The 23,905-nt window shown below is 40.1% G+C and overlaps 1 protein-coding gene across 6 annotated transcripts; it reads left to right on the top strand.

The window, feature by feature from the left end:
- The first annotated feature begins 237 nt into the window (after positions 1-237).
- On the top strand, positions 238-23,905 carry mybpha (myosin binding protein Ha). Of its 6 annotated transcripts, XR_005992620.1 has the most exons (15): positions 238-460; positions 1,341-1,391; positions 1,797-1,910; positions 2,162-2,227; positions 3,651-3,785; positions 4,183-4,350; positions 8,424-8,512; positions 8,588-8,783; positions 9,105-9,244; positions 10,702-10,861; positions 12,026-12,162; positions 19,426-19,612; positions 20,090-20,143; positions 23,485-23,528; positions 23,614-23,905. XR_005992620.1 is itself a non-coding variant. In XM_041800276.1 (14 exons), exons 1-13 carry the CDS (start codon positions 250-252, stop codon positions 20,119-20,121), a joined length of 1,686 nt encoding a protein of 561 aa, XP_041656210.1. In that variant the 5' UTR covers positions 238-249; the 3' UTR covers positions 20,122-20,143; positions 23,614-23,905. The 6 variants fall into 6 exon arrangements, 5 of the variants coding, with proteins under 5 accessions (XP_041656210.1, XP_041656211.1, XP_041656212.1 ...); XM_041800276.1 differs by lacking the exon at positions 23,485-23,528; XM_041800277.1 differs by lacking the exons at positions 1,797-1,910; positions 23,485-23,528.

Here is a 23,905-nt window from a genome sequence, read left to right as displayed (position 1 = left end):
TTTTTTTCTTCTTGGGGATGTTTTCAATTTTACTTCATTATGGCTTTTATAAACAAGACAGGTAAGAAGAAATTAAGCTCTGTCATCAGAACAAACCAGCGTAGGTTAAAACTTGTGTCGCTAAAGTGGGTTGGGGGTCATCAGTGGATGGGTGGAGTTGTTGACAACCCCGCCATCGTCCTCGACTATATATATTACCTAAAACCCTCATGGCTCTTTCATTTAGAAGACTGGCCGTCTGTCAGCACGATGCCAGGCAAACCAGCCCCAATCAAGAAGTCCCCAGCTAAGAAGGCTGCCGAAAAGGCACCTGAGCCTGTTCCCGTGGAGGTTCCACCTGCCGAAGCCCCACCTGCAGAGGCGCCATCCGCGGAAGCTGCACCTGCGGAGGCAGCCGCTCCCGCTGAGGGGGCACCGGCCGAGGCGGCTCCAGCCGCAGCGGCCGAAGGGAGCCCTCCAGGTACCGCTAGGAGTCGATACACCTCAGGCTAGGGAGCTATGTGAGGGGTTACAGAAACGGAAAAAAAGCCGCTGCTTTCACAAGGAAAAATAATTTTGGATTTATATTTATTTTTCATATTTATTTTATTATTAGGCTTTTTTTTTTTGCAGGCCTACGCAAACTACCTAAAATTAACACAAAGCCGAGCTTGAGAGTGCAATTGATTGAATTTTTGGACCGTGCGATATTAAACTATATTATGTTGCCCATTTATTCATATAAGTAAAGGCAAATAACTCAGAAATCTCTCTGTGTATTGCATTGGTTTTGTAGAACCACACTTAATAATCCAAAAATGAATCAACTTTTAATAATAAGCTAACCCTTCTCTTTTCACTCATTTCTTTGCATGTACCCAGTAAATTAAACTTGAAGTTTTTTTGTATTTGTGGAAAATGTAACTGTATTAAGGGTAAAGCCTCTAATATCCAGTGAAGTGTGACAATATATTCTTTCAAATTCAAGGTCTGAATTGTGTAGATGCATCATAATCTGGATAAGATCTAATACACCTGCTTCTCTTGGTTAATCCAAATTTTATGAATTAATTTACCTTGGCAATACTTTTTCTTAAGTTAAATAAAAATTCCCTGGTTGAAAAATGTGTAATATAACAAGGAGTATTAAAGTTGCATGGGGCTTACATGATTAAAAAATTTGGACCCACCATGATTTGTACATCACCACCAAGGACCTGATGAACACAGCCTCTTATACTCTGTCTGCACAAATTAGTGTTCATCATATTTCTGGTGGTAAAGTGCATCAGTGGTGGGTTTATTTGAGTGACTGCTGTTGTCTTTGTCCGCTAACCTAAACATGTAACCCCTAACTTCAGCTGATGAGACACCCGCTGAGGAGGGAGGTGACACTGCAGCTCCTGCTGAGGGTAAACACACTACAGACGTCCAACATGCAGAGCACGATGTGTGTGTTCGTGTCCCTCTGTGCACAACAGTTACTGTATATGTGTTTGTCTCCTGATCCATATGTAGTCATTTTTCTCCTTTTTAAGCTTTCATGAAAGCTTTATCTTTGTATTAGGCCTTGTGTTTTTACTTTGTAGTGGGACTTGTTTGGTATTTATGCGTAAATATCTAGAAACATATTCATGAAACAGTTTTTGTGGTATAAAAACACTGTTTTTGTTGCTGTGACTACAAGCTCCCCACCCTGCCTTGTCCTGCTGCTTGCTTCACTGGATTATTTCCTTACTAATTAGCTTGAAACCCTGCATGATTAAAACTATAATGTAAACCACTAATTAGCTTTCCTAATGGCATTTTAATGCAAGCTGCTGCTCCCGCTGCTGAAGACGGTGCCGCTGCTCCAGCTACAGAAGCTGCAGATGCTGCAGGAGCTGCAGAAGCTGCAGATGCTGCAGGACCTGCGGAAACTCCTGCAGATGGTAAACAGAAGCCACCATACAGACATCAACATACTGCAAAAACACCTAAATGAATGGCAAGCAGTGATAATGCTTTATTAAACACCTCATGTGACAAGAGCTATTCATCATGCTTTCCCAGCCCTGAGGACGTTGAATTTCCACAGGGATCATCAAAACTATATGGGAAGAAGCTCTGGGTGTTAATCAGGTCCTCATTGCTGGTGTTTGTTTCTAAAACTGACATTAACCTACTGCTTGTTTGATGCTAGCTGCTCCAGCTGAGCCTGCTGTAGTTGAAGAGCCACCAAAGGCCCCCACGCCCCCACCTCCTGCAGGTAATACCCACAGTACGCTCTTCATTTAGCTGCGCTGAAACCCAATCAAAGTTTTACTCCTTTCTTTTTTCCAGTTTATTGTTGTGTGTGACAGAAAAGAGTTTCACTTTTAGAGCTGAGAATGGAAAATAATTGACAGTCTTTAAAATGTTATTTAAAGCTCCTGAGAGGAACTTTTGTTGTATTGATTTTGGCACCCCCTGTGGACAAAATGATCCCTATTTTCCCTTTGCTGATTTTGCCCCATACATACATATGTAAGTCAGATTTTTAACGGAAAAAACTCACTCTGCTTCTTTTTACAGTGAAACTGACCTCATATTGAGAATATTTGCTGTGTAAAACTTTGAAAAAGGCTGTTTAGTCAGTGTTTACATTGCTTTTACGTGCACTGATAGAAATAATACCTATTTTCCCTGAAGGTATTTGTTTTTAACACCCAAACAGTAAATTTACTTGAGCGTGAATAGCACTTTACTTTTTGTAAAGTGCCCATCAGCATTTACTAGTCTCATTCATATGGATTCACATCACTGATTAGGTGAAATATTCTGCTTAAATATTAAGGTTGAATATCTGGCTCGAGGACAGATTGACATGCAGATGAAAGAGTTTGAGGTCAAACCCCGACCTTCTAGTTTAGAGACAACTTTCTCTACCGCTGATCCACCATGCTGACATCCCTTTACATCTGTGGTTCTCAGCTAGGCTAATCTCAGGTCCCAACTCCTAATCTTCAATAAGGGATCATGACCAAAATTACTGAAAATTTTCACCATTTAAATTAATTACCTCCGCCAAAGAGGTTATGTGATTGGGTGTGTTACTTCGTTTGTTCATTTGTTCGTTTGTTAGCAACATAACTCAAAAAGTTATGGACAGATATTGATGCTAGAATACTTCAGGTAGTAACTTATTGTAAGGTTGAGAGGAAACCTTAAAAATGAAACCAGAATAATGATAATAATTAATCAAATCTAGAGAGAAAATTAGCTGTACTATTCTTGCTTTCATTATGTGGTATCCCTTTATGTGATTTTACGTAAAAAGAAAAATTACTATTGGCTGAGTGGGCAAATGTCTTTAATAAGTCAAAACAAATCCAGTTCCCTTTTTGGTTATTCTTTATATTTTGAGTAATGTTTTGGATGTTGAATTGGACAATTCAAGACATTGATGGCATCACCTTGAGCCGTAAAAACTTGTGATTTAAATGTTTTACAATTTTAAAATGATGGATCTATATTTAAAACCATAATCTGAATTGAATCGATAAAGGAAGTACTTCTTGTTTGCTGTCTGGTGTGTAATTATGTAGAAAAATGAAGATGATGTTGTCACTTCAAATGTGTGTATGCTCAGTATCCTCTCAGCTCGTCTTGCTGTTGTCTGTCCTTGATTAACCTGTCTGAATCTCCCTCAGTGCCCACCAGCGCTCCTCTGGAGGTGTCTGTAGAGGACGTGAATGACTCCAGCCTCACCATCAAATGGAAGACCCCCGAGACCATCGGAGACTCAGGCCTTGACGGATACACCATTGAGTACTGCAAGGATGGAAGTAAGTCTGTGTGAGAGAGAGGCTGCACCTGTCCCCAGAGTGTCAGAGGGCAGATAGACTCATAGCAGTGTCCAGGCCGTATACGGCAGGCAGCATTTCCCCGGCTGTCACTGTATCTCCTCACACCACTTTTAGAAGCGCTTGTTTGCTCAGATGACAGCGAGCCCTCTGAGGTTTCACGGTGACGGCCAAAGTGTACTTTTTATGGGCAGGTTGTTTGTAAACGTGTGTCGGCAGGCGATAAACCACTTAACATGTCCCATTAAGAGATCTTTTACACTCAATTCAGCAGAGAAGTCTCAGGAAAAAAAATGAGATGCAGCCTGAATGAGCTATCAGGAAAAAAGTGAGAATTACATTCTAACACATCCCCTTGTTTTGTTTTTTTATGCTCCAGCTACAGACTGGGTCACAGCTCAGGAGGAACTCACCCCAGCTAACCGCTTCTGCATAAAGAATCTGACGGCCGGCGACCTGCTTCGTGTGCGTGTTGTGGCTGTAAACCCCGGTGGCCGCAGTGAACCTGGTACACTGGCTGAGCCGGTGCCAATCCGAGAAATTGTCGGTGAGTAGCGGCCAATGTCAGTTTCCAGTCTGCGCTACAGACCACTTACACTCGTGTGTTTAAAAGGAGAACTTCAAAAATAACAGATAAAAACTTTGAGAATGTACCTAAGAAGCTTAATGGTCAAAAAAGTGTCAAATCCTTGAGTCTAAAATGAAATAATACTAAACATATTTGAGGTTTTCTCTGGTGTTTTTAAAGACAGCTTTAAAAATGTCTTGTCTCCAAGCTCTTTATCAGGAGCTCTCTGATGGTTGTAACTTATGACCTATCCTTAAAATACTCATGTTGCAACCCTGGAGGTATTAAGTGTTGTGGCCTCAGACGGACTGCACAGATGTGTGTGCATAAATCCCACAGGTGCTGACAAGACCTTTCATTGGCTGTAAATCTTTCTTTCACTAACACGTACTCACTTCTTCAGACATTAGTGAAGGATTGACAGATTAGAAAATAAGCAAGTCACGTGCTTCAGCTATTTAAACTTCCATTTCAATTCATTAAATAAATAGAAACAGGGTGCCAATTCAGCCTAGGTGGTTAGAGCAGGCGCCCATGTGCTACAGTCCTTGACAGACCGGTCGCAGGGTCAAATCCTGATCCTGGTAGTGTTTGGTGCATATGTCCCCCTACTCTCTCCCCACATATTTCCTGTCATTCTTCGGCTGTCCTGTTGGAAAGACACAACAAGCCCAAAAATAAGCTTTAAAAAAGTTCAAATTAATGAAAATATGAATATACAGAAACAATCTTTGGACTGAAGCTACTTCTGACTGTATCCTGAAGGACCACAAGAGATCTGAACTTCACATTGAAAAATACCTAATTATCATAAAAAAGCTCTTTTGCTCTTATCAAAATCAGTTATTTTAAACACGCTTCACTCACATGAACAACAGAATATCAGACAAAATAGCAGCAGGGACAATGAAAGGACATATAGAAAATATATGTAAATCTATGACATATTTTGCAAAAGCATTTTTTTTTTTGAAAAAAAAAAACAGAATTTATTGGTGTGTGCTCAAAATACAAGAAACTTAAGCTAAAATCGGAAATAAAGATGGCATGTGCACTGCACGTTAAAATGACGGCCACATTAGGTTGAAAATAGAAGGAACACCAGAACTGTAGCCAAGATGCTTTCTGACTGTTGTAGGACACAGCTTGTAATATTTGTATTTATCCAAACCAAACACTGTTACATTTCAAACATTTCTCTGAATGAAGTGTTGCATTCTGATCTGAAAGGTATGATTCCTCCTAAAGTCTTTCACTTCATGATTTGTTTTGACATTCACTCTAATACTAAGAACAGATGGCTGTTTCTGATTGTTAGCGTCAAACCTGCATCTCTCTCCTGACTGTGGTTTGAACCTCAGTTGTCTCTATAAATTGAGGTTAATGAAGTTTAATTAAACTAACTATGGCTTTAAAAAAAGCTGAATGTAACAGCCTAAGAATTGGAAAAACTTTCATTTAAAACTGTAACTTTTTGACTGAACGTCACAACAGTTTCATAAACATTCAATTCTAGCTATCAACACTTGACAGTTTTCCTACTTTGTCTTTGTAGATGTTTTGTTTTGTAGATATCCAGTGCTGCTCTACAATTATCCTCCTTTAAATACAAGGAATACATATATATATATATATATATATATATATATATATATATATATATATATATATATATATCTCTAAAGGCCTGAGTTTAAAATAATTTTAGTATTGCATGTTTTGTATTCCAAGACTGTGAAGGATTCCCAAACAGTGCAAATTAAACAAAAAAAAAGATGTATAAGTGAGCCAAAATCAAGCCAAATGCAGAAAAATACAATTATATACTGTACATGTGTGTTTTTCCATTTTTAGCTGTCCCACTGTAAAATATTTATGAGCACAATTGATTGGAACAAGATAACATGGACTGCATTTTTATGGAATGAGTGATTTGCAGATAGAAAAAATATATGGAGTTTTTTCCTTTTGAAAAAAATGCTGAAATAATGAACATTTTACCAGTGCCAGCACTGTACAGTATGGACCTGTTGACAGGAAACAGAAACTGTAAGAGAGCTTAAGAATCACACTTCCCACACAAGGTGATTGCAATGCAAAATTTGCCTTTGTTTGCATGCTATCATGTGACAAAAAAAGCACGTAATGATGTCATGCCGGTATGATCATGGACTATTAAGGTTTAAATTCAGTATTTGCTCTTGGCTTCACAGATTCTCAATCTTTTTTTTGTTAAATTATATTAAAAAAATGTCCTCAAATTAGCAAAAATAAAAAATATTAACAACCCAATGTCTTTAAGTGGCACTTTTGGATCTTTCCCGCTCAGCTGAAGTGATGTTTGTTTTGTTACTAGAGCCCCGAATTTCCATCAGCCCTGACTCACATTGATGGGGTGTCGACCTGAGCCGACATGCCCCACTTATCCACTTTCAGCAGCACAGCTTACCGTCTCTGAGCGCATTTCCTGGTTGGGGTTCAAACCTCGGCGGACAAACAGGAAACTTTAGCAGAGAAATGCAAGTTATGCAATTAGATCTGCTGGTCAAATGAGGGGAGTGAAACAAGAGCCTAATTGATGAATTCTGGGTGGTAAATTCAGCTGTGTGTCCTGACCAGACACCCATTTATGCACTGATAAAGACATGCTGTCCTACATATGCTGACAGCCCCCCACAAAGACACTTTATCCAGAGACAAAGACAGGGAGAGCAGGATGACTCGCTGCCTGCTGGATGCTGTAATGTTAGCAACACATCCGGGCATTGCTGGGAAGTGTGCTGATTAGCAGGGATTAGAGTTTGAGCCAAATCTGGATGCAGAACTGATCCTCATGGGGATGATGCTTTAGGCAGCCAGATACTCTCCTTCTCTCCTCTTTTTTATCTAAAAATGACACAATCTCTGTTATGTTAATGATCAGTTCTACTGAAAAGGACAGGAACTAAACTCATTTCATAAGACAGATGCAGGCAAATTAATGTCTAAATTCTATAAAATGCATTGAGAATGTTGAGTGTGGAAAGGCCTCTACTTTTGTTGCTGTGGTGTCAGTAAAATTAGATTTTTTATTTGTATCACATGAAAGTTTAAATTCTGGTATCCTGACAATCCTACAAAAAGATGGACAGGAAGGTTAGTGGGGTTATTTTTATTGGATGAGGAGGAACAGAGGTCATGATGAGGGTATCAGTTTGGTCGTTTCTTGTTTCCCGTAAGCCCACTGAGCTTTTCAGGCATTTGCTGCTGATGCACAAACATGCTAGAGATGCTGTTCCTGATACTTAGCACCCATCCCAAACATGACCATCCAGCTCTGAGGCTCAGTAGATCTCTCATAAAGCTCAAACCACAGTGAAATTTCATCCAGATAATTTTATTCACAGCAGGGACCTCAGCAGTTATCAGGCTCTAGATCTAGATGTCTGCAATTTGCAGTTTCTAGTGTTTGGAGATGCGATGTTTGACCACTCTGGCCAAAGCTGAAAGTGATGACATCCTCCTGCTGCTCCTTTGTGCATGACAAGAGGGAACACGTGTTGGTTTATATCCTACTGTCTCATCACCAAAGCTATTTTTAAGAGCTTCAGGACATAGGGTCTTCCTCTTTAGACTGTCTCTACCCAGATACCAGACGTCTTTTCCTCTCACACGCAACATTCCTCATGTTTCATCTCCTATCTCCTTGTTCATGTTTTTCAAGAACAGCACATTTTCTGATCTTTCTGCTACCCTCAGCACCATGAAAATGCCTGTTTCTCAAGTTTAAATCACTGGACTATGTTTAGTGTTAATTTTAGCTCATTCAGTCATGTTGTCTGGTCAGACTCCTCCAGCAGTAGCTGGTCTATTTACAGGAGGTCTGGTTGAGCTGACGTTTCAGGCGAACATGACCCCAAATTGGACGTGCCCTTTGCACACTTTGTATGCTGTACACCAGTAGCTTGTACTGCTAGTTAGGCATCCAAGTTCTGCAACAGATCAGCCAATAAAAATAGCAAACAGATGATGTAAAAGGCTGAAAATTAAACACGTCTGTTCCTGTTTTTCAGACCGTCCTAAGATCCGCATGCCACGCAACCTCAGAGCTCAAATTGTCAAGCAAGTTGGAGATCAGATCAACCTGGTTATCCCCTTTTTGGTAAACACAAATCAATTTGGCACATGAAAACCGAAGCAGTTTGCACAAAAATCCTCACATGCTTTGCATTTTCAGGGAAAACCCAAACCTGTGGTGTCCTGGCTGAAGGATGGTCAGCCTCTCGACATGAAGCGGGTCAACATCAGGAACAGCGACAAAGACAGCATCATGTTCATCCGCACGGCTCAAAGGGAGGACTCTGGTGTTTATGAGATGTCAGTGAAAGTGGACAGCTTTGAAGACAAAGCCACTCTCACGCTCCAGATCGTGGGTGGGTCACATGTGTTTACATTTAATCACACATGGACTCCCATTCACACTTGATTCTCAGACTGCTGACATGCAACGACAGAAATACAAAGCACAAATACATAACCATCGCACCTCTAACAAGGCCGACCTTTGACCCCAGAGTGTTTGACCCAGCCTTCAGCTGTTGCTGTTAAAATGTGCAGACAAACATCAGACACATTACCTAACAAATAAACTGTTCACCTGTGATCTTAAAGGGCAGGGAGGGGGGGCATTAGGTGCTTTGATGGTCAGACTAGTTAAAGGTGTATGTCTTTACACTAATGATGTGTCTCCTCAGAGCTGCCCGGCCCTCCTACCAGTGTGAAGCTGGTGGACACCTGGGGCTTTAACGCTGCTCTGGAGTGGACCGCTCCCAAAGATAACGGCAACACAGAGATCACAGGATACACTGTGCAGAAGGCTGACAGGAAGACCGGGGTATGTGAGATGCTGATGTGCACATACGTCCAACCAATCACATTCAGTTATTTGAAATGGCACCCATACGCCTGGTTCAGGAGAGTTTACAGGCTGGAGATACTTAGAAAGGTTTTAGTTTGTGCCCCTTTGGGCATCCTAAAAGCGCCCTGCAAGTAAGACACACTTTTGGGTGCCAGTTTGGCTTAGGGGGTAGAGCAGGCATCCTTATACAGAGGCTATAGTTGTCAGCACGCTGGTTGCAAGATCGGATCCCAGTCTAATGGCATGTTTGGTGCATTTCTTCCCCCACTCTCTCTCCTCATATTTCCCACAAAAAGTAAAGGCAAAAAATAATCTTTAAAAGAAAGATTAAGACGCTTTTTATGAAAGTGAGGCTACCTCTCTTAAACTGCACTTTATGAATTTGTCCATATTTCTTTAGAAAGAGAAAGAGCCATCTTTAGGGCCTCACTGAATGGACGCTGAATCATGCAGCTGGTGTTTTGCAAAGGGTGATGGGCGGTATTGTAAAGGCGTAGATAGTTGTGACTTTTAGCCTGTTGCTCCCTGTTTTTTCACTCAGAATAATCTACTAACATCAGAAACTTACAGGCTACATGCCAACCAGTCCCAGGTTAGTGTCCTTAGTCTAAAAAGGTTCAACTTAAAACATATATAGTCCTAATATAAAACTAAGACAGCTACAAGTACACTAAAGGATAGAATCAGCCAGAACAATAAGTGTGATGTCTTACCATATGAAATACAGAACACTAGAGAAACGGAAAGATCTTGTGGCCCGATCAAATCATTGGAAGTCACACAAGCATCAAAGAAAAAGAATGGAAATTGTACTCAAATTATTTGACAATCATCCCTTCAGCTGCAGAGTTTTCCAGAATGCCTTAGAGCATTAGACACTTTTGCACCATGAGTGAAGTTCCCCTCTTATATAGGAGAAGTCCTCCTGCCACCGAAGAGAGATGCATTTTTTAATCTAACCTTTTATCTCCTTTATATGGAAGCCCATTTACACCACTTAAAATAGAAAAAAATGTGAAAATTAAACAATTCTTTGAAAAAAATCAAAATTATTAAATAGTACGTCATCATTATGAGATATCTGCCGATACCGATATCGTACCAATATATCATGTATCGTGAGTACGATACGATACGATACGATACGATTTATTGTCCCATGGGGAGATTTGTCTTGAACTTAGATTCATTTTCCAACACAGGGCTAAAAACCCCACAGAAAACATAAGTTGCACGTTACCCAAATTGCACAAGTTCTGATAGAAATAGGGATAATAGTAATACATTGCAGTACAGACATAAGGAATAACACAATAAAAGTGATAAGCGAAGAAGAATACCATGGCATCACTGGTTAAAACTTTACTGATAATATCCATTGAAGTGTCAAATATATGTAAAACAGTCTATGTGTGCTGTGTGTCTTCCTGCAGGAATGGTTCACAGTGTTGGACCACTACCACAGACTCACTGCCACCGTCTCAGACCTCATCATGGGAAACTCATACTCCTTTAGAGTGTTTTCAGAGAACCAGGTGGGCATCAGTGAGAGCTGTGCTATCACCAAGGATGTGGCCACCATCCAGAAGACAGGTGACCTCCCTGACTCTTTTCTTAACTCCCCTAGGCGTTTAGGGGCATGGCTGAGGTACAAGTGGGTACTTAATCAGCTGCAGGAAGTCTGTGGGTCTTGTTATCGTGTGTTGAGTGGGTGTTGGAAGTGAAGACTTGAGGAGTGGAAACCGCCCTGGCACTGCTTTAAAAACATACGTGGGTAGCTCTCTTGGCCAGTGCTCAGCTCCTACTCAAATACATTTAAGAGGCTCTGACAACATTAAGACAACTGGCAGAACAGATGCTGCTATGGCTATGAGTGTAGATGTGTGCACATGTTTATGTGCAAGGTGTTTATACAGTATTTTTATGGACACAAATGTCAGTCAGCCTTTGGATGTATTCTTGCTGCTTTTACCCACCACGTTGGTCATAGCTCAGGTTTCCTCCATTTCTCTTGACCATTTCTGTGATGTTTCTAGACCTTGATTGAAGTCCATCTTTGGTATTGTCAAATATATGACTCTCAGACTGGAAAAAGCAAGATAAACCCAAAACTGAACTGTTTGGCCTCAATTCTAAACATTATATTTGGAGGAACCCAGGCACCACTCATCACCTGTCAGCAGTGACGCATAGTGGTGGCAGCATCATGCTGTGGGGTGTGTTTTTCAGCAGCAGGAACTGGGAGACTGTCTGAATATGATACTTGTTGTATCATATTAAAAAAAAGAGGCTGAAACTGCTGCCATTGGTGCTCAAAGCACTGAGTAAAGGGTTTAAATACTTCGAAAATATGTTTTATCACTTGGGATTGACTGAGAAAGCGTATTTAAAAGAACACCCACTGAGCACAAGTTGATGAGCACGGCTTTACACTAATCTTCTCCAGTGAACTGTTTCCTTGATCAACATGATTTGATTTTAGCAGTTTAGCTACCTGTGACTTTGGCAGAACATTTTGGAGAAGGTGATTTGAAAACAAGCTGTGTCCTTGTGCACAGAGCAAGATAAACAAAGACAGGACCCGCCCTTAACCTTAACTCCACTGAATGACTTTAGGAGGTTTTAGATTACAAACTTGGTCTTTTTATCCATGATCATTCATATTAACACCCATGGGTTTAGATGAGTTTGCCCATGTTGGTGGGATGGCTGGTTGTCAACTGATGTGCTGTTAATATTATAATAATTTCTTCACAGGCATTGTCTACAAGCCTCCTGAATACCCAGAGCATGACTTCAGCGAGGCCCCCAAGTTCACCACACAACTCAGCGACCGGGCTGCCACTGTGGGATACACCACCAAGCTGCTGTGTTCTGTCCGTGGATCCCCCAAGGTGAGATGGGCTATCTGTGTTATCTTTGGTGTAGCTTAGCTGAAAACTGATATCACCAGCATGTTTTGTAGTCTCTGTTTTGCCGTTTAATGCACCAAACTTAAACAAAATCAAAGGGCTGAGAACATCTGGAAGATTTTAGATTCTTTTCTTATCATAGGAAGTGAAATTCCATCATCTTGATTCAACATTTGTGATTCCATAATAAGACATTTCATATCAAGAATCCCAGATAAATTTTCTGAGTGTCTGAGTGCGGTTTACCACTTCAAATGGAGTATCAGTGTCACCCCTATAAAGACCCCCTGTAGAGAAACAGGGGCAGGGCTTACACTGGCATGTCTGTGTGGAGTTTCAGTATGTCTCTCACTTTTCTTGGCGGCCGCTGCTCTGGTTAAACATATCTTTACAGTTGTCTGGCTGACGCAGATGGTGGAAATGCAGTTGATTAGCTGTCCTTGGTGAGAGATGTCAAGGACAGTTTGGACAGAGTGCACACACTGGGCTAGTGCAGCTGAGATAAATCAAACAGGATGGCAGCTCAGGCTGCACAATGCATGCCTGTTTGTCCTGGAAGAACCTGAGTTTGTTAAACAATGCGAATGCCAGAATTTAGCGTTAGAAAAGATGTCTGTGTCTGAGAATCCTGATTTACGCTCTAAGTTCAGAATAAGGGCGCATTCATGAGTTTTCAGTGCCTGTCCCCAAGTTCTACGTCCATTTCATCTGCTGTGTACAGTGTACCCACAACAGCTGTGTGAAAATATACCCAGCGATTAGCTGCAGGGGACCATGGAAAAAGAAGCATTGGACACCTCCTTCATACACGAGACTGTCATACCCTGAATGTGTACTTAACCCATGTTTGACCCCCGTACATGTAAATCTACTGCCTCGGGTTAATCTTTCAGTGTCGCATTTCACTCACTCATGACTATGCTTCACATCACTTTAACCTCTTGAGACCTGAGCTGTTGTTTCTAATGCATTTTTAGTTTCTCCCTCTTATTTGGGATCAGTAGGACCTGATATGTTTAAAACCTAAGCTAAGCCTTGAACAGGAAGTAGTTCTCACCAAAAAATGATCTGTATCTTGAACTTATCTGATCTGTAAATGATCTGATCTGGTCTGTATATGAGTACAACAGGCTTATCTTACTGTACCAGGCATAAGACAACATAGTTTTTTTATATATGCTTTGAGTGTGTTGGCTGTTCTGTCAGTCAGAAACATGTCTCAGTCATTTAGAGATGTGCGGTGTAGTCCTTTTATGATGTTGAACTACAAGAATGGCTGAGTATTAACTGAATTTCCACTAAAAGTTCTAGAGATTCTGAGGACTTTCCTTTTGGAATAATGACATTCCCAAAACATAAACGAAACCTACATTCCCCAAATTTCATAGACATTACCAAATATGTCTGTGAAAATTAAAGTTATATGAAATCCTTTAAAAAGACAAGTATCTCGGGGTCTTGTTCACAGTTAACAGAGTTTGACAGGTGGATTCTTGCAGCATAGGCAGTAGTGCAGACGTTGTACCATACCATCGTGGTGAAGAGGGAGCAGAACCAGACGGCAAAACTCTGAATTTACCTGTCTATCTTCGTTCCACCCTCACCTATGGTCATGAACTCTAGGTAATGACCAAAAAAATGAGACTGCGGGTTCAAACAGTTGAAATGAGATTCCTTAGAGTAGGATGATGAAGTCATGTGATTAGGATGCCTCCTGGTCACCTTCCTGAGGAGGTCTTCCAGGAGGCATCCTAATCAGATGAGGCCATCGGGGTGCGTCCAACTGGAAGGAGACCCCAGGGTAGACCCAGAACTTGCTCATCTGGCCTGGGAAAAAAATGTTGCTGGGAGAGGGACATCTGGGGGGATCTGGGACTGGATAAGTGAAAGAAAATGAAGAATGGATGGATTTTAAAAACTATTACAAAATGTCCTCAAAAACTCCCCAAATGTTACAGTAAAATTTTCTGGTAAAGCCTAAATATGTACACAAAATTTTCACAAAATATCCTTGAAAATTACAGAAAATTTTCAAGCAAATTCCCCCAAATTTCTAATCATATTCACAAAAATGTGCAAATAAATTCCTGCTGTACTCCATGGACAATTATGGTAAATTTCCAAAGATATTCTCCGAAGTTTGTCAACAAATTCATTTGTGAAAAAATCAGGAAAATGTTGAAGGAAATCCAAGCAAATAACTTAAACTTGTACAAAAAAATCTGACTGATTATCTCCAAAATTCTAATTGTAGAATTTATTTCTATGTTGTAGAAAGGTCAAACCAAACCAAACCAAATAATCACATCCAAATACAAACATTAAAAATGCACTTTGTCTTATTTAACAGTTTATCAAAATATTACTTTGTCTTGATCACCCACCCTCTCTCTCTTGCTCTATATCTCTTTATCTAAAATATGTCACACCTGTAAGTGTGTCATAGTGAGTACCTCAGAGCCACTGTCCCCTCTCTGGGTCCGGTCCCATTGAGACCTGCTGAGGATGTCCAGCAGAATGGCATGTAGTGTGATTAGCCATCCTGCTGACTCTGATAAAGAGTTGTCATTTATAGAGACAGAGCGAGACTTCATGATGAGCTGAGAGGCAGATGGTAGAGAGCGGATAAGCTGAGAGACAAAAAAGAGACAATGATAAGAAGTATAGCTGGCTGTCCTTTCTGGGCTAAGTGGAGATGTTACTGTATCACAAAAGGTCCTATTTCTGTCACCTGTCATGAGTGCAGCGCCGTTATCAGTGTGGCTGACATCCACACACAGGGGCGCCTAAAGAAACGAGATGGGACAGGAAAGAAAAAGGGAGAGTATTTATCTCTGTCTGATATGTTTGCAAAGTCAAAAAAATGAAAGAGCTCATGTACTGGCTTAATATCCTGATTTGACCTGGACCATACTGTTGTCAAGCTGTTTTAGATCAACCATTAAGAGCCTCCATCCAATTCAAATACCAGAACAATCCACCACGGATGCTTGCAACACTTTGTATATGCCAGTCAGTCTTAATGCTGAGGCTGTTGCTTTTTTAATTAATTTACTTTTTTGTCTGTTTATGGGGGCTTAATATTGAAAAAGTATCGACCCCCTTGAACAATATTCAAAAAACAGACATAAGGAAAACTTAAAAAGATAGTTCATCTTATGCTCCTCGAGTGAACACACCAGACGACTCGACCAGAGGGCCACACCACTAAGAGCACACACCTGCCGACGGTCTTGTGTGATCACATGACTTCAGAGGAAAACAAACATGAATGAGTATCGATATCCTCGGCCTGCTATCCGTCCACAACAAGCTGAACTGGCATGCATTATGGCTGCAGAAAAAAACAAAACAAGGAAAAGAATCTGGATGCAATCCTTGTGTTTTTTTTAGGATTGGTGATGTTTGGGATTTGAAATTTGAGGTCTGTGAGGCTATGATGTGATTTGAAGCAATAAAATTAACTGACAACAAACACTTGGGGATTATTCAGACTGATTATCGTTTGTCCATGGCAATCATCAGTGGAGGAACATCTGGCCTCAATTTGGGCTTAAAATCGCGTAGTGTGTGGCCAGCCTTACTGGTCTTAAACCGTTGCTTTTTTTATGTTGTTTTTATCTTTTAGAAAATGTTGGCCAAATCATGTACTACATAAATTAAAAGGGAGCATTCCAGCAACCAAGATAGCCTGCTTTAACTCCAGCTCTTTGCCTGCTTCTTAATTAGACCGAATTTAGATTAGAACATTTTATACAATATATGGCTGCCACAAGCAGTGGAGGACTGTGTTGCATTAGCAAACTGATATTTTATTTCTTCAACTGTCTTGCTTTCTCACTGACAATCAAAAGAGGAGGGTGATTGTAGCGACATGGTGCTGTCTTGTAGCAGAGGAGTGTATATTTTATGGCTCTAGGTCAGCCTGGTCTGACCAATGTCAGATTAATCGACTAAACTGGGACTAAAAATGATAATAGTAGTTTTTCTATGAGGAAGGTGAGATTCAGACTAGCTAAAAATAGATCTAGGGTGATAAAACAGACAAAAAGTAAGACAAAAAGTAATTATTTATTTTTAAAAGTTTGGAAATTGAAATGTGCACTGTCTTTGGCAAATTAGACTCCATCGTGATGTCTATATCACTCAAGGGTGTAGGGAGGCCGACAGCAGGATAGGATACCCCCTGATGGAGTCTAGACGCTGGTGGTGGTGGATGGACTTGTGAGGAGGTGAGTTTTCTGCTGAGAAGGCTTGAAATTGGAGATTCCTGATGAGTGGAGTGCAATCTTCTTGGGCATGTTGACTCTGGTTCTGGTCTACTTTAAAGGTGGTCTTTAGAGGAGCTCAACTGGACCTTGATCAGGTAGCACAGAGGTGACTGGTAGGAGGAGAGAAGAGGTTTTGAAATATGACAGTGATTGATCAAGAGAGATGTTGTAGCAGAATAGGATTTGTTTAGACTTAAGTCACCACCCATAATCAGCTGATCATGAGAGCAAGAAGAACAGCAGAAACATGAATGAGTAACAATTAATGAATGAAGATGAGACAAAAATAGTCTTCCTGCCTGAACTTACTCTATGCTTTGAAAGTTAAAGCATTAATTGTTTTGACTAAAACTTAAGAAAAAAATGTAAGGAATATTTATTGACTGAAACTAGAATAAAATTTTTTCATGGGCTAAAGCTATAATAAAACTGGTAAGAGTGGAAATTACTAAAATGTGTCTAAAACTAAAAGAGATATTTTTTTACAGACCAAAGTGGTTAAACCAATGGCCAATCAGCATTGCAATACATCAAGATATGCAAGGCCGTAGTTTTTAATATCCAATGCTTTCTATGACTGATGGATTTCCCAGACCCCTGCAGTGATGCATCGATCCAAACTCTAATCTCATTTGATCATTTATTTTGTCACTCTGGTGTAGAGAGCTACCAGCTATGAGTGTAATATAAAACCTGCAGGTCTACCATGAAAATCAGCACCAGCAGCAGCTTCATTTTTTTGCCAGTGTCAGTTTGCAACAACATCAGTAACATCAGAGGGGACATCATTCACTGCCAAAGGCTCAAATATACGTGACCTGGTCCACAGCCAAGAGGGAAATCTGTGCCTCAATTTCGTCATCATCTTGCTCTTTTATTAGAGAGGGCGCAAGAGGTAGACACACATTGGATGGTGCTTGTTTTGACCCTTATGAAGTAGATGTTAAACTAAGCAAGGGAAGAGTAAAAATTAGACGTGAACATTAGATATCTCCAGATGCTTCACTCTCTTCATTATATCCTGGTGGCTGCATATAGATATCAAACTACATAACACTTAGAGCGTAAAGAATATTTAACTAAAACCTGCTGAAGTCACTTAAAATAGTCATTTTGCATAACTTATTTTGCTTCTTATTAATCTTTTGATCTTATTAATTAATTTGCTGATGATAACAGAAACTGACGATACTTTTAAAAATCCCAAACTTTACATCCTAACTTCGCTCATCAGCTCTTCATTAGAAAACCATCTATTTAGGTAGCAACTCCGCTAAATGTGTCTCACACATCAGTGCAGGAGAATTAAAACAATTTGTGCTGAAATGCATCAGCTGAGATGAAATCCAATAACCAGAGTCTCCCTGCATGAAGCTGGACCCTCAGAAATCCAGAGAGAGTGTCACTGAGACCGTGAATAGCACATACCTGTTGAGGTCAGGAAAAACTCTAGTTACGCTTATTCTACCAAGCTGTCACACTCAGCACAGACGCTCTGAGCTCACTGAAAACTAGCCAAGCACGTTCTTCCTACAAGTCCAGATTGTAAATAAACACATGTAATACTTCACCAGGTGTTCCTGTTTAATAGTATTTTTATAATGGGTGTAATGTTTGAAGTTCAAGCAGCATATGCTCAACTTAGGAATCAACAAAAGCATGTTGATTTATTTAAATGGGAATTATGGCAAAGAAAAGACAGAAAGTTAATAAGGTGAGGGTACAAAAGATCTTAATATGGAAACAGCTGCTACGGTAAGCTCATAAAACTTAGTGAGCAATTTCCTCACTCTGAAATACCAAAAACATAAACATAGATAACTCTCACTATGCGTAACATATAACATTACACTCCAGTTTGACTCAGCTTGCTGACGATAGCAACACTGAAGGACACTGTAGTCACTGCCAGAGTCAAATATGACAGACGAACAACAGAAATAAGTTCAACAAAAATAGAACAATCCCCTTCCTTCCCTCATGTTACGATGAAAACATTTTGCTTTCCCTGCAGGACACATTTGGGCCTCACTGAGACCCGTAGGTTAACAGTAATGTTAAAATGACAACAGTTATATCCCTGCTTTGTTCCTTTCTTCAAAAAAAAAAGACCACTGTAACCCCTTTTTGCCACTCTGTGACCATTTTTCAGGACTTTTAATAATTTTCTGCCCATTTTGCCTTTAATGGACTTTTGCCATTTTTTAGGGTTTTTTTGCCACTTTTTAACCACTTTTCACCACCCTCCTGCCAAATACTTCCCCCATTTTGTCTTTCTAAACCCTTTACCTAGCCCATTTTGGCACTTTCAACCCTTTTTGCCAACGTTCGCCTTTTTTTCTTTCTCTTGTGTCATTATTTTTCCTTTATTTCGTTCCTTCCATTTTTGTTCTCTGGTATCCTGAAGTTTGTGCATATCATAGCTTAACTATGAAGTCTGACATTACTTTCCAAGTGGATTAGTCAATGTTCTCATCCACATTAACATTAGCACAAAAAAGGTAATTTTTTTTTTTTGTTTTTTCAGAAAGTGGATTTACATGATTTAAAAAAGGCTGTATTGCACCACACCATGAATAAAAATAAAATGAATTCTGTTTCCTAAGGGCCCTGCCTATTTGTACCTAAGAAAGTCTAAGTCCCCCAAGGAACCACTTGGAAAGTGCACATAACAATTGCTCACGTGTCTTATTTGAACTCACGTGTCTTATTTGAAAAATGTCACATAATAATTAGACATAATTTGAGATATTATTTTTATGTGCTCTTAGTTATTGCTGCCTGTATCTGTGTTCTGCGTTTCAAGTTTCAGATGCTTTAGATCATGGTTTTGGTACTTTTTGCAGCCTTAGCTACACAGAAAGTAATGTTTACAATATGAGGAGGAGATAAACTACATTAGGAAGATGTGCAGACATCTCCAGATATTGCTGTGTGAATATATTTATAAGCATCTCCTTACTTCTTCTCACAGCCCAAGATTGAGTGGTTGAAGAACCAAATGATCATTGGTGATGACCCCAAGTTTCGTCAGATCTCTAACCAGGGCATCTGCTCCCTGGAGATCCGTAAACCCTGCAGCTTTGATGGAGGCGTGTATACCTGCAGAGCCAAGAACACTCAGGGAGAAGCCACTGTGTCCTGCAAGCTGGAGGTCAAACGTATGTACCTTCAGATAAATACTTGTTTTTTTCCAGCAACAAAATGGAGGGTTGGTGCCACTTCTGATTTATTTCAGGGCTTTTTATGCCTTTATTGATAGAGGAGTACAGTGCATAGAGCCAGAAACAGGGATGAGAGAGAGGGGCAATGATATGCTGGAAAGGAGCCACTGGCCAGACTTGAACCTATGCCGCATGCATACATAGGGCATGACTTAACAGCTAGGCCATCTGCACCAAAAGGGTGCTACTTTTTAAGGTTTAATATTGAGCCATATGTAGCAGCTGGTAATAACTACAAGTGTGTAATGATAATGAAGTTACCTCGCTTAGATCTGCTAGCTGTTTGATCTTGTTTTTAGTATTTTTATTTTAAACTAATCTTACTCTTTACCTGGCTTTTAAACTTTATTAAAGAGCCAGGACTTTACTTCTTTGAAAAAATAATCATTAAGCTTTGCACTCATCTCCCAACAGAGATTATTATTCCAGATGAGAGGGGAAAATAAACCAACACCCAAGGCTTTAGAGGTAAGGGTCTGTGAGAAATATCCAAATTGTTTTTTTTTTCAGGTTTGGACATAGGCAAGCCACTTGTAACTGTAACTGTAACTTGTAACATTATAACTTGTCAACACAAATTTCATCACTATTACAAGATAAAATACCCTTTAATCAAGTGTTAGAACCACACATAACATTAACACTGCTCATTCACTGCTTTCACACTTACAGTAACTGCTATATTGGACTTATCAATACCGTTTTACAGACTGATACTTCTCCCACATATACTGAGCAGAGGATCAAATTAACACTAATTTGTCCTTCCCTCTTGCCCTCCTCTCTCCTTCACCCCCCTGCCCCTCTGCTTCCTCCCCCTCTGTACATCTTGTATGTTGTAAGCCCTTCTTTTGGATGTGATAATGTGGCCGAGATTAATGTCAGTCAAACAGGAATACCGATTTTGATGTTTTTACAGCTTTAGTATATCTATGTATACCTAGCCACACTTGAGTTTCATATTTTTAAGTTCTCAAGAGGTGTTAAGTTTTAAGGAGTGACAGAGGCTTTGACAGGAGGAGTCCTATTAAAGCGTTTTAAAAAGAATAAAGTAATGAGAGAGTGGATGGCTGAAATAGGAAAGACAAAAGTAAAATAAAAAGACATTTGATCAGGTGACAATGATGAGATAGATGACTGGAAAAGATGCACAGGATGGCTGGAAGGTTGTTAAACTAAATGAGAGGAGCATAATGGTTTTATCTCACCGTAAAGGACATACCTCAGCTTCTTTTTATAGAACTACATACCTAACACTGCTACTGTACAACCCAGCTGTACACTTAGGAGCAAGCAGCCATTTACAATATTTCATAAGTTATAGCTTATTTGGTATGGTATATACTAAATGGTATATTTCTGAGTTGCAGCAGATTTTTATTTGTATTTCATTGTGTCTGACACCAGTGTCGGGTACAATATTTTTAAAAGTAACTAACAAAATATTAATGTGTAACATAATAAAAGGCATACAGCCTAATGTTATAGCTGCCTTTAAATTTGAGGACTCTTCTGTCATTCTACAGCCTAGTTAACTGCCCATAATCTGTAACTCTGCAGCCTGATTCAGCACACCATAACTGGGTTAATTCAAGAGTTGTTCCCAGTATTGGAAATACTTCTGATACAGTTGTAAAGTTGGGTATTGGTGTTTGTAAATACACATTTATGCACCAAATTAACTTACATTTTGCTTCATTTAGCCATGCCAAATGTTAGGAAAGTAAACTGGAACGTAAACTGGAAATCACTTCTACTCTGCTTGAAAACACTGCACACACTAACATTTTTAGGGCAGCAGGGAAGAACTAAACAAAGGAAAAAATATGACCCACTAAAGCTGCAAACTTAGGAAGCAGCACAACAGTCATTACTACAACATACATGAAAATTAAACATTATCATTTTAACCCTTTTAGACTTAAGGCCAGCTCAAAACAGCCCTTAACCAAGAGAACGTTAGAAAATAATCTGTGAAATCCTTAAAGATTTCTGAAAAAGTACACGACATTTCTAACCTTGCAAAGCTGATGGATTTGCCAGACTCCATGTCTGTAATCAGGCAAATTCATCTTGAGAAGGTCCAGTCTACATTGTCTTTGTCGAACCAAACACTGTTTGGACCAATCAGCGTCATTTGAGGAGAGCGATGTGGTCACTCTGGACAGGGTTTGGTTATGCTAGCCATTTGCAATGTCTGCCTCCTGTTAGGTGATTAGCTCGGATGAAGCTACAACATAGCGGCGGTTTTGTCAGAACTGGACATGATTCCTTTATTAAAACAAGAGCAAAGACCTATGCTGAAAGGTCTCCATGACAGAAAAGATGTTTTGCTCTTCCACCGCCCCGACCTGCTTCGGCAAGGGTTTGCGATTGTTACCAATGGAGTTTGCCGGTGAATCCAATGGCTGCTGCCGCAGTAACTTTTTGCTCTGATGCATCTGTAGAAAGTGGAAGTTTAACTAGACCACATATTGTTTTCAAGCAAGAACTCAGAATCACACCAAAGGCTTGTCTTTGCAGAACAAACATTTTTGCACATCTCCTGGCTAGCCTAGGTATGAATTTTATTCACCGAGAATCTCCATTCATAACTACGCCAGCGGTAGCCTGTCAGCTCATGCGTACTTCTGCATGTTGTCTAGCTGCTCTGATTGCCTTGTCATGAATGTCACAGACACTACATTCCTTCTGAGATTTTTTTTTAAAGTCCTGCCCTTCTCAAACGCTTTCTATAAAAGCTTTCCCAGATGAATGTGAAATATATCCATGCAATGGAGATATGAAGCAGTCGATCTGGTGTGTCAGATTAGTCACTCTACGATGAGTTAAAGTTACAAACAGATGTGTTTTTTTCCTTTCTTTGTATAAACACAATGTAGATGTCATACATCTGCACCAAAAAGTGTTATTTTAAAATTAGTATCAGTGCAGAAAATAATGAAGTTCAGATTTGTTGTGGTAAAGGACTTCTGGCTTTTATTAGTGGTCAATAAGTTGAGAAATACAGTACATCACTAAGTGTATCTGTGTCGCTTATTTCTGCATTTAATAATTTTTTAACAAAAGTTTAAGACCATGTCATCTTTTGATACTTGTTCTATGTTTTAGTCTTCATGGGATTTGAAAGAAAATCACCATTTTATAAACACTAAGATAGCCATTGTACCCGGCATAGAATAGACTGAATGCAGTTGCTCTGCTACATGCACACTCGTGTAATTGACCTTCATTGCGGTCATGGACATGTGTGTTCACACCATTCTGTTAAAGGCTCTCATGTCTGCCTGAACGCCCCCCTGATGTGTCTCCAGTGATCAGATTTTAATGTACTGGGATGTCTTCACACCTGTATTTACAGCTATCCACTTTCCATCAGATAACAGGAGACTTGTTTTCATGCTGGGTGTAAACTGTGCCTATATAGATGACGTAGGCACATCGGGGGAGTCCGTTAGAGATTTGAGATGCAGTCCTGTGAGGCACAGCCATATATGGGAGCGCCTCTCAGGAGGGAAAACGAGGGATTAAGCAGGGAGCGCCTATGGGTGGTGGTCGGGGTGAGGGGGTGATGTCAGCGCAGCACTCCACAGCTTCTAAAAATGTCTCCAGATGATCTGACACACAGCCAAACTCTTCACATTACCCTGAGTCAACAGGCCCAGAAAAGAGGGGAGAATGGGCTATGAGGGCAGAAACCAAGCCAGGAAATCCTCGATGGAGAATACACAAACCCACAAACCTCAAACAAATCCACACACACCTCCTCCCATTTAACCCCCTTTCCTCCCTAATTATCTCTCCTCCAGTGCTTTTAACAGAACAGCAGAAGTCAGGTCTTATATGTTACAAGGTGAGTTTGTGTGTTTGTGGGTTTAATGTGTCAGAAATGATAAATCCACCTAACACTTATTTCTTTGCTCTCTCATCTCGTCTAGAGTGTTTGCAGAGGTGAGAGAAAAGTCGTGGCTGTCTGTGCAGCAGTGTGTACATAATGAAGAAAGAGACAACCCGCATACCAACTCACCCACCCACCCATACCAGACTCACCCACTCCTTTCAGAATGTAAGGAGGACCCACCATGCCCATCCCAGTTTGCCAAATGTTGTAGTTATTTTAGCCGATGACATGTCTGTAATCTATATTTACCATGTTTTTTTCTGAGTCCATGCCACTGTTTGTTACGGTATATACAGTAAATGTACTACCTAATAAAACTGAATATTTCA

The sequence above is a fragment of the Cheilinus undulatus genome, linkage group 11 (genome assembly GCF_018320785.1).
Source record: "Cheilinus undulatus linkage group 11, ASM1832078v1, whole genome shotgun sequence".
NCBI lineage: Eukaryota > Metazoa > Chordata > Actinopteri > Labriformes > Labridae > Cheilinus > Cheilinus undulatus.
This window is presented reverse-complemented; position numbering and strand designations above follow the sequence as displayed.

Bases quoted from the DNA above. Each gene is read 5' to 3' on its own strand.
- mybpha (XM_041800276.1), top strand. From the start codon at position 250: ATGCCAGGCAAACCAGCCCCAATCAAGAAGTCCCCAGCTAAGAAGGCT. The intron at 461-1,340 runs GTACCGCTAGGA...CCCTAACTTCAG, and splicing joins GGCCGAAGGGAGCCCTCCAG to CTGATGAGACACCCGCTGAG. The intron at 1,911-2,161 runs GTAAACAGAAGC...GTTTGATGCTAG, and splicing joins TGCGGAAACTCCTGCAGATG to CTGCTCCAGCTGAGCCTGCT.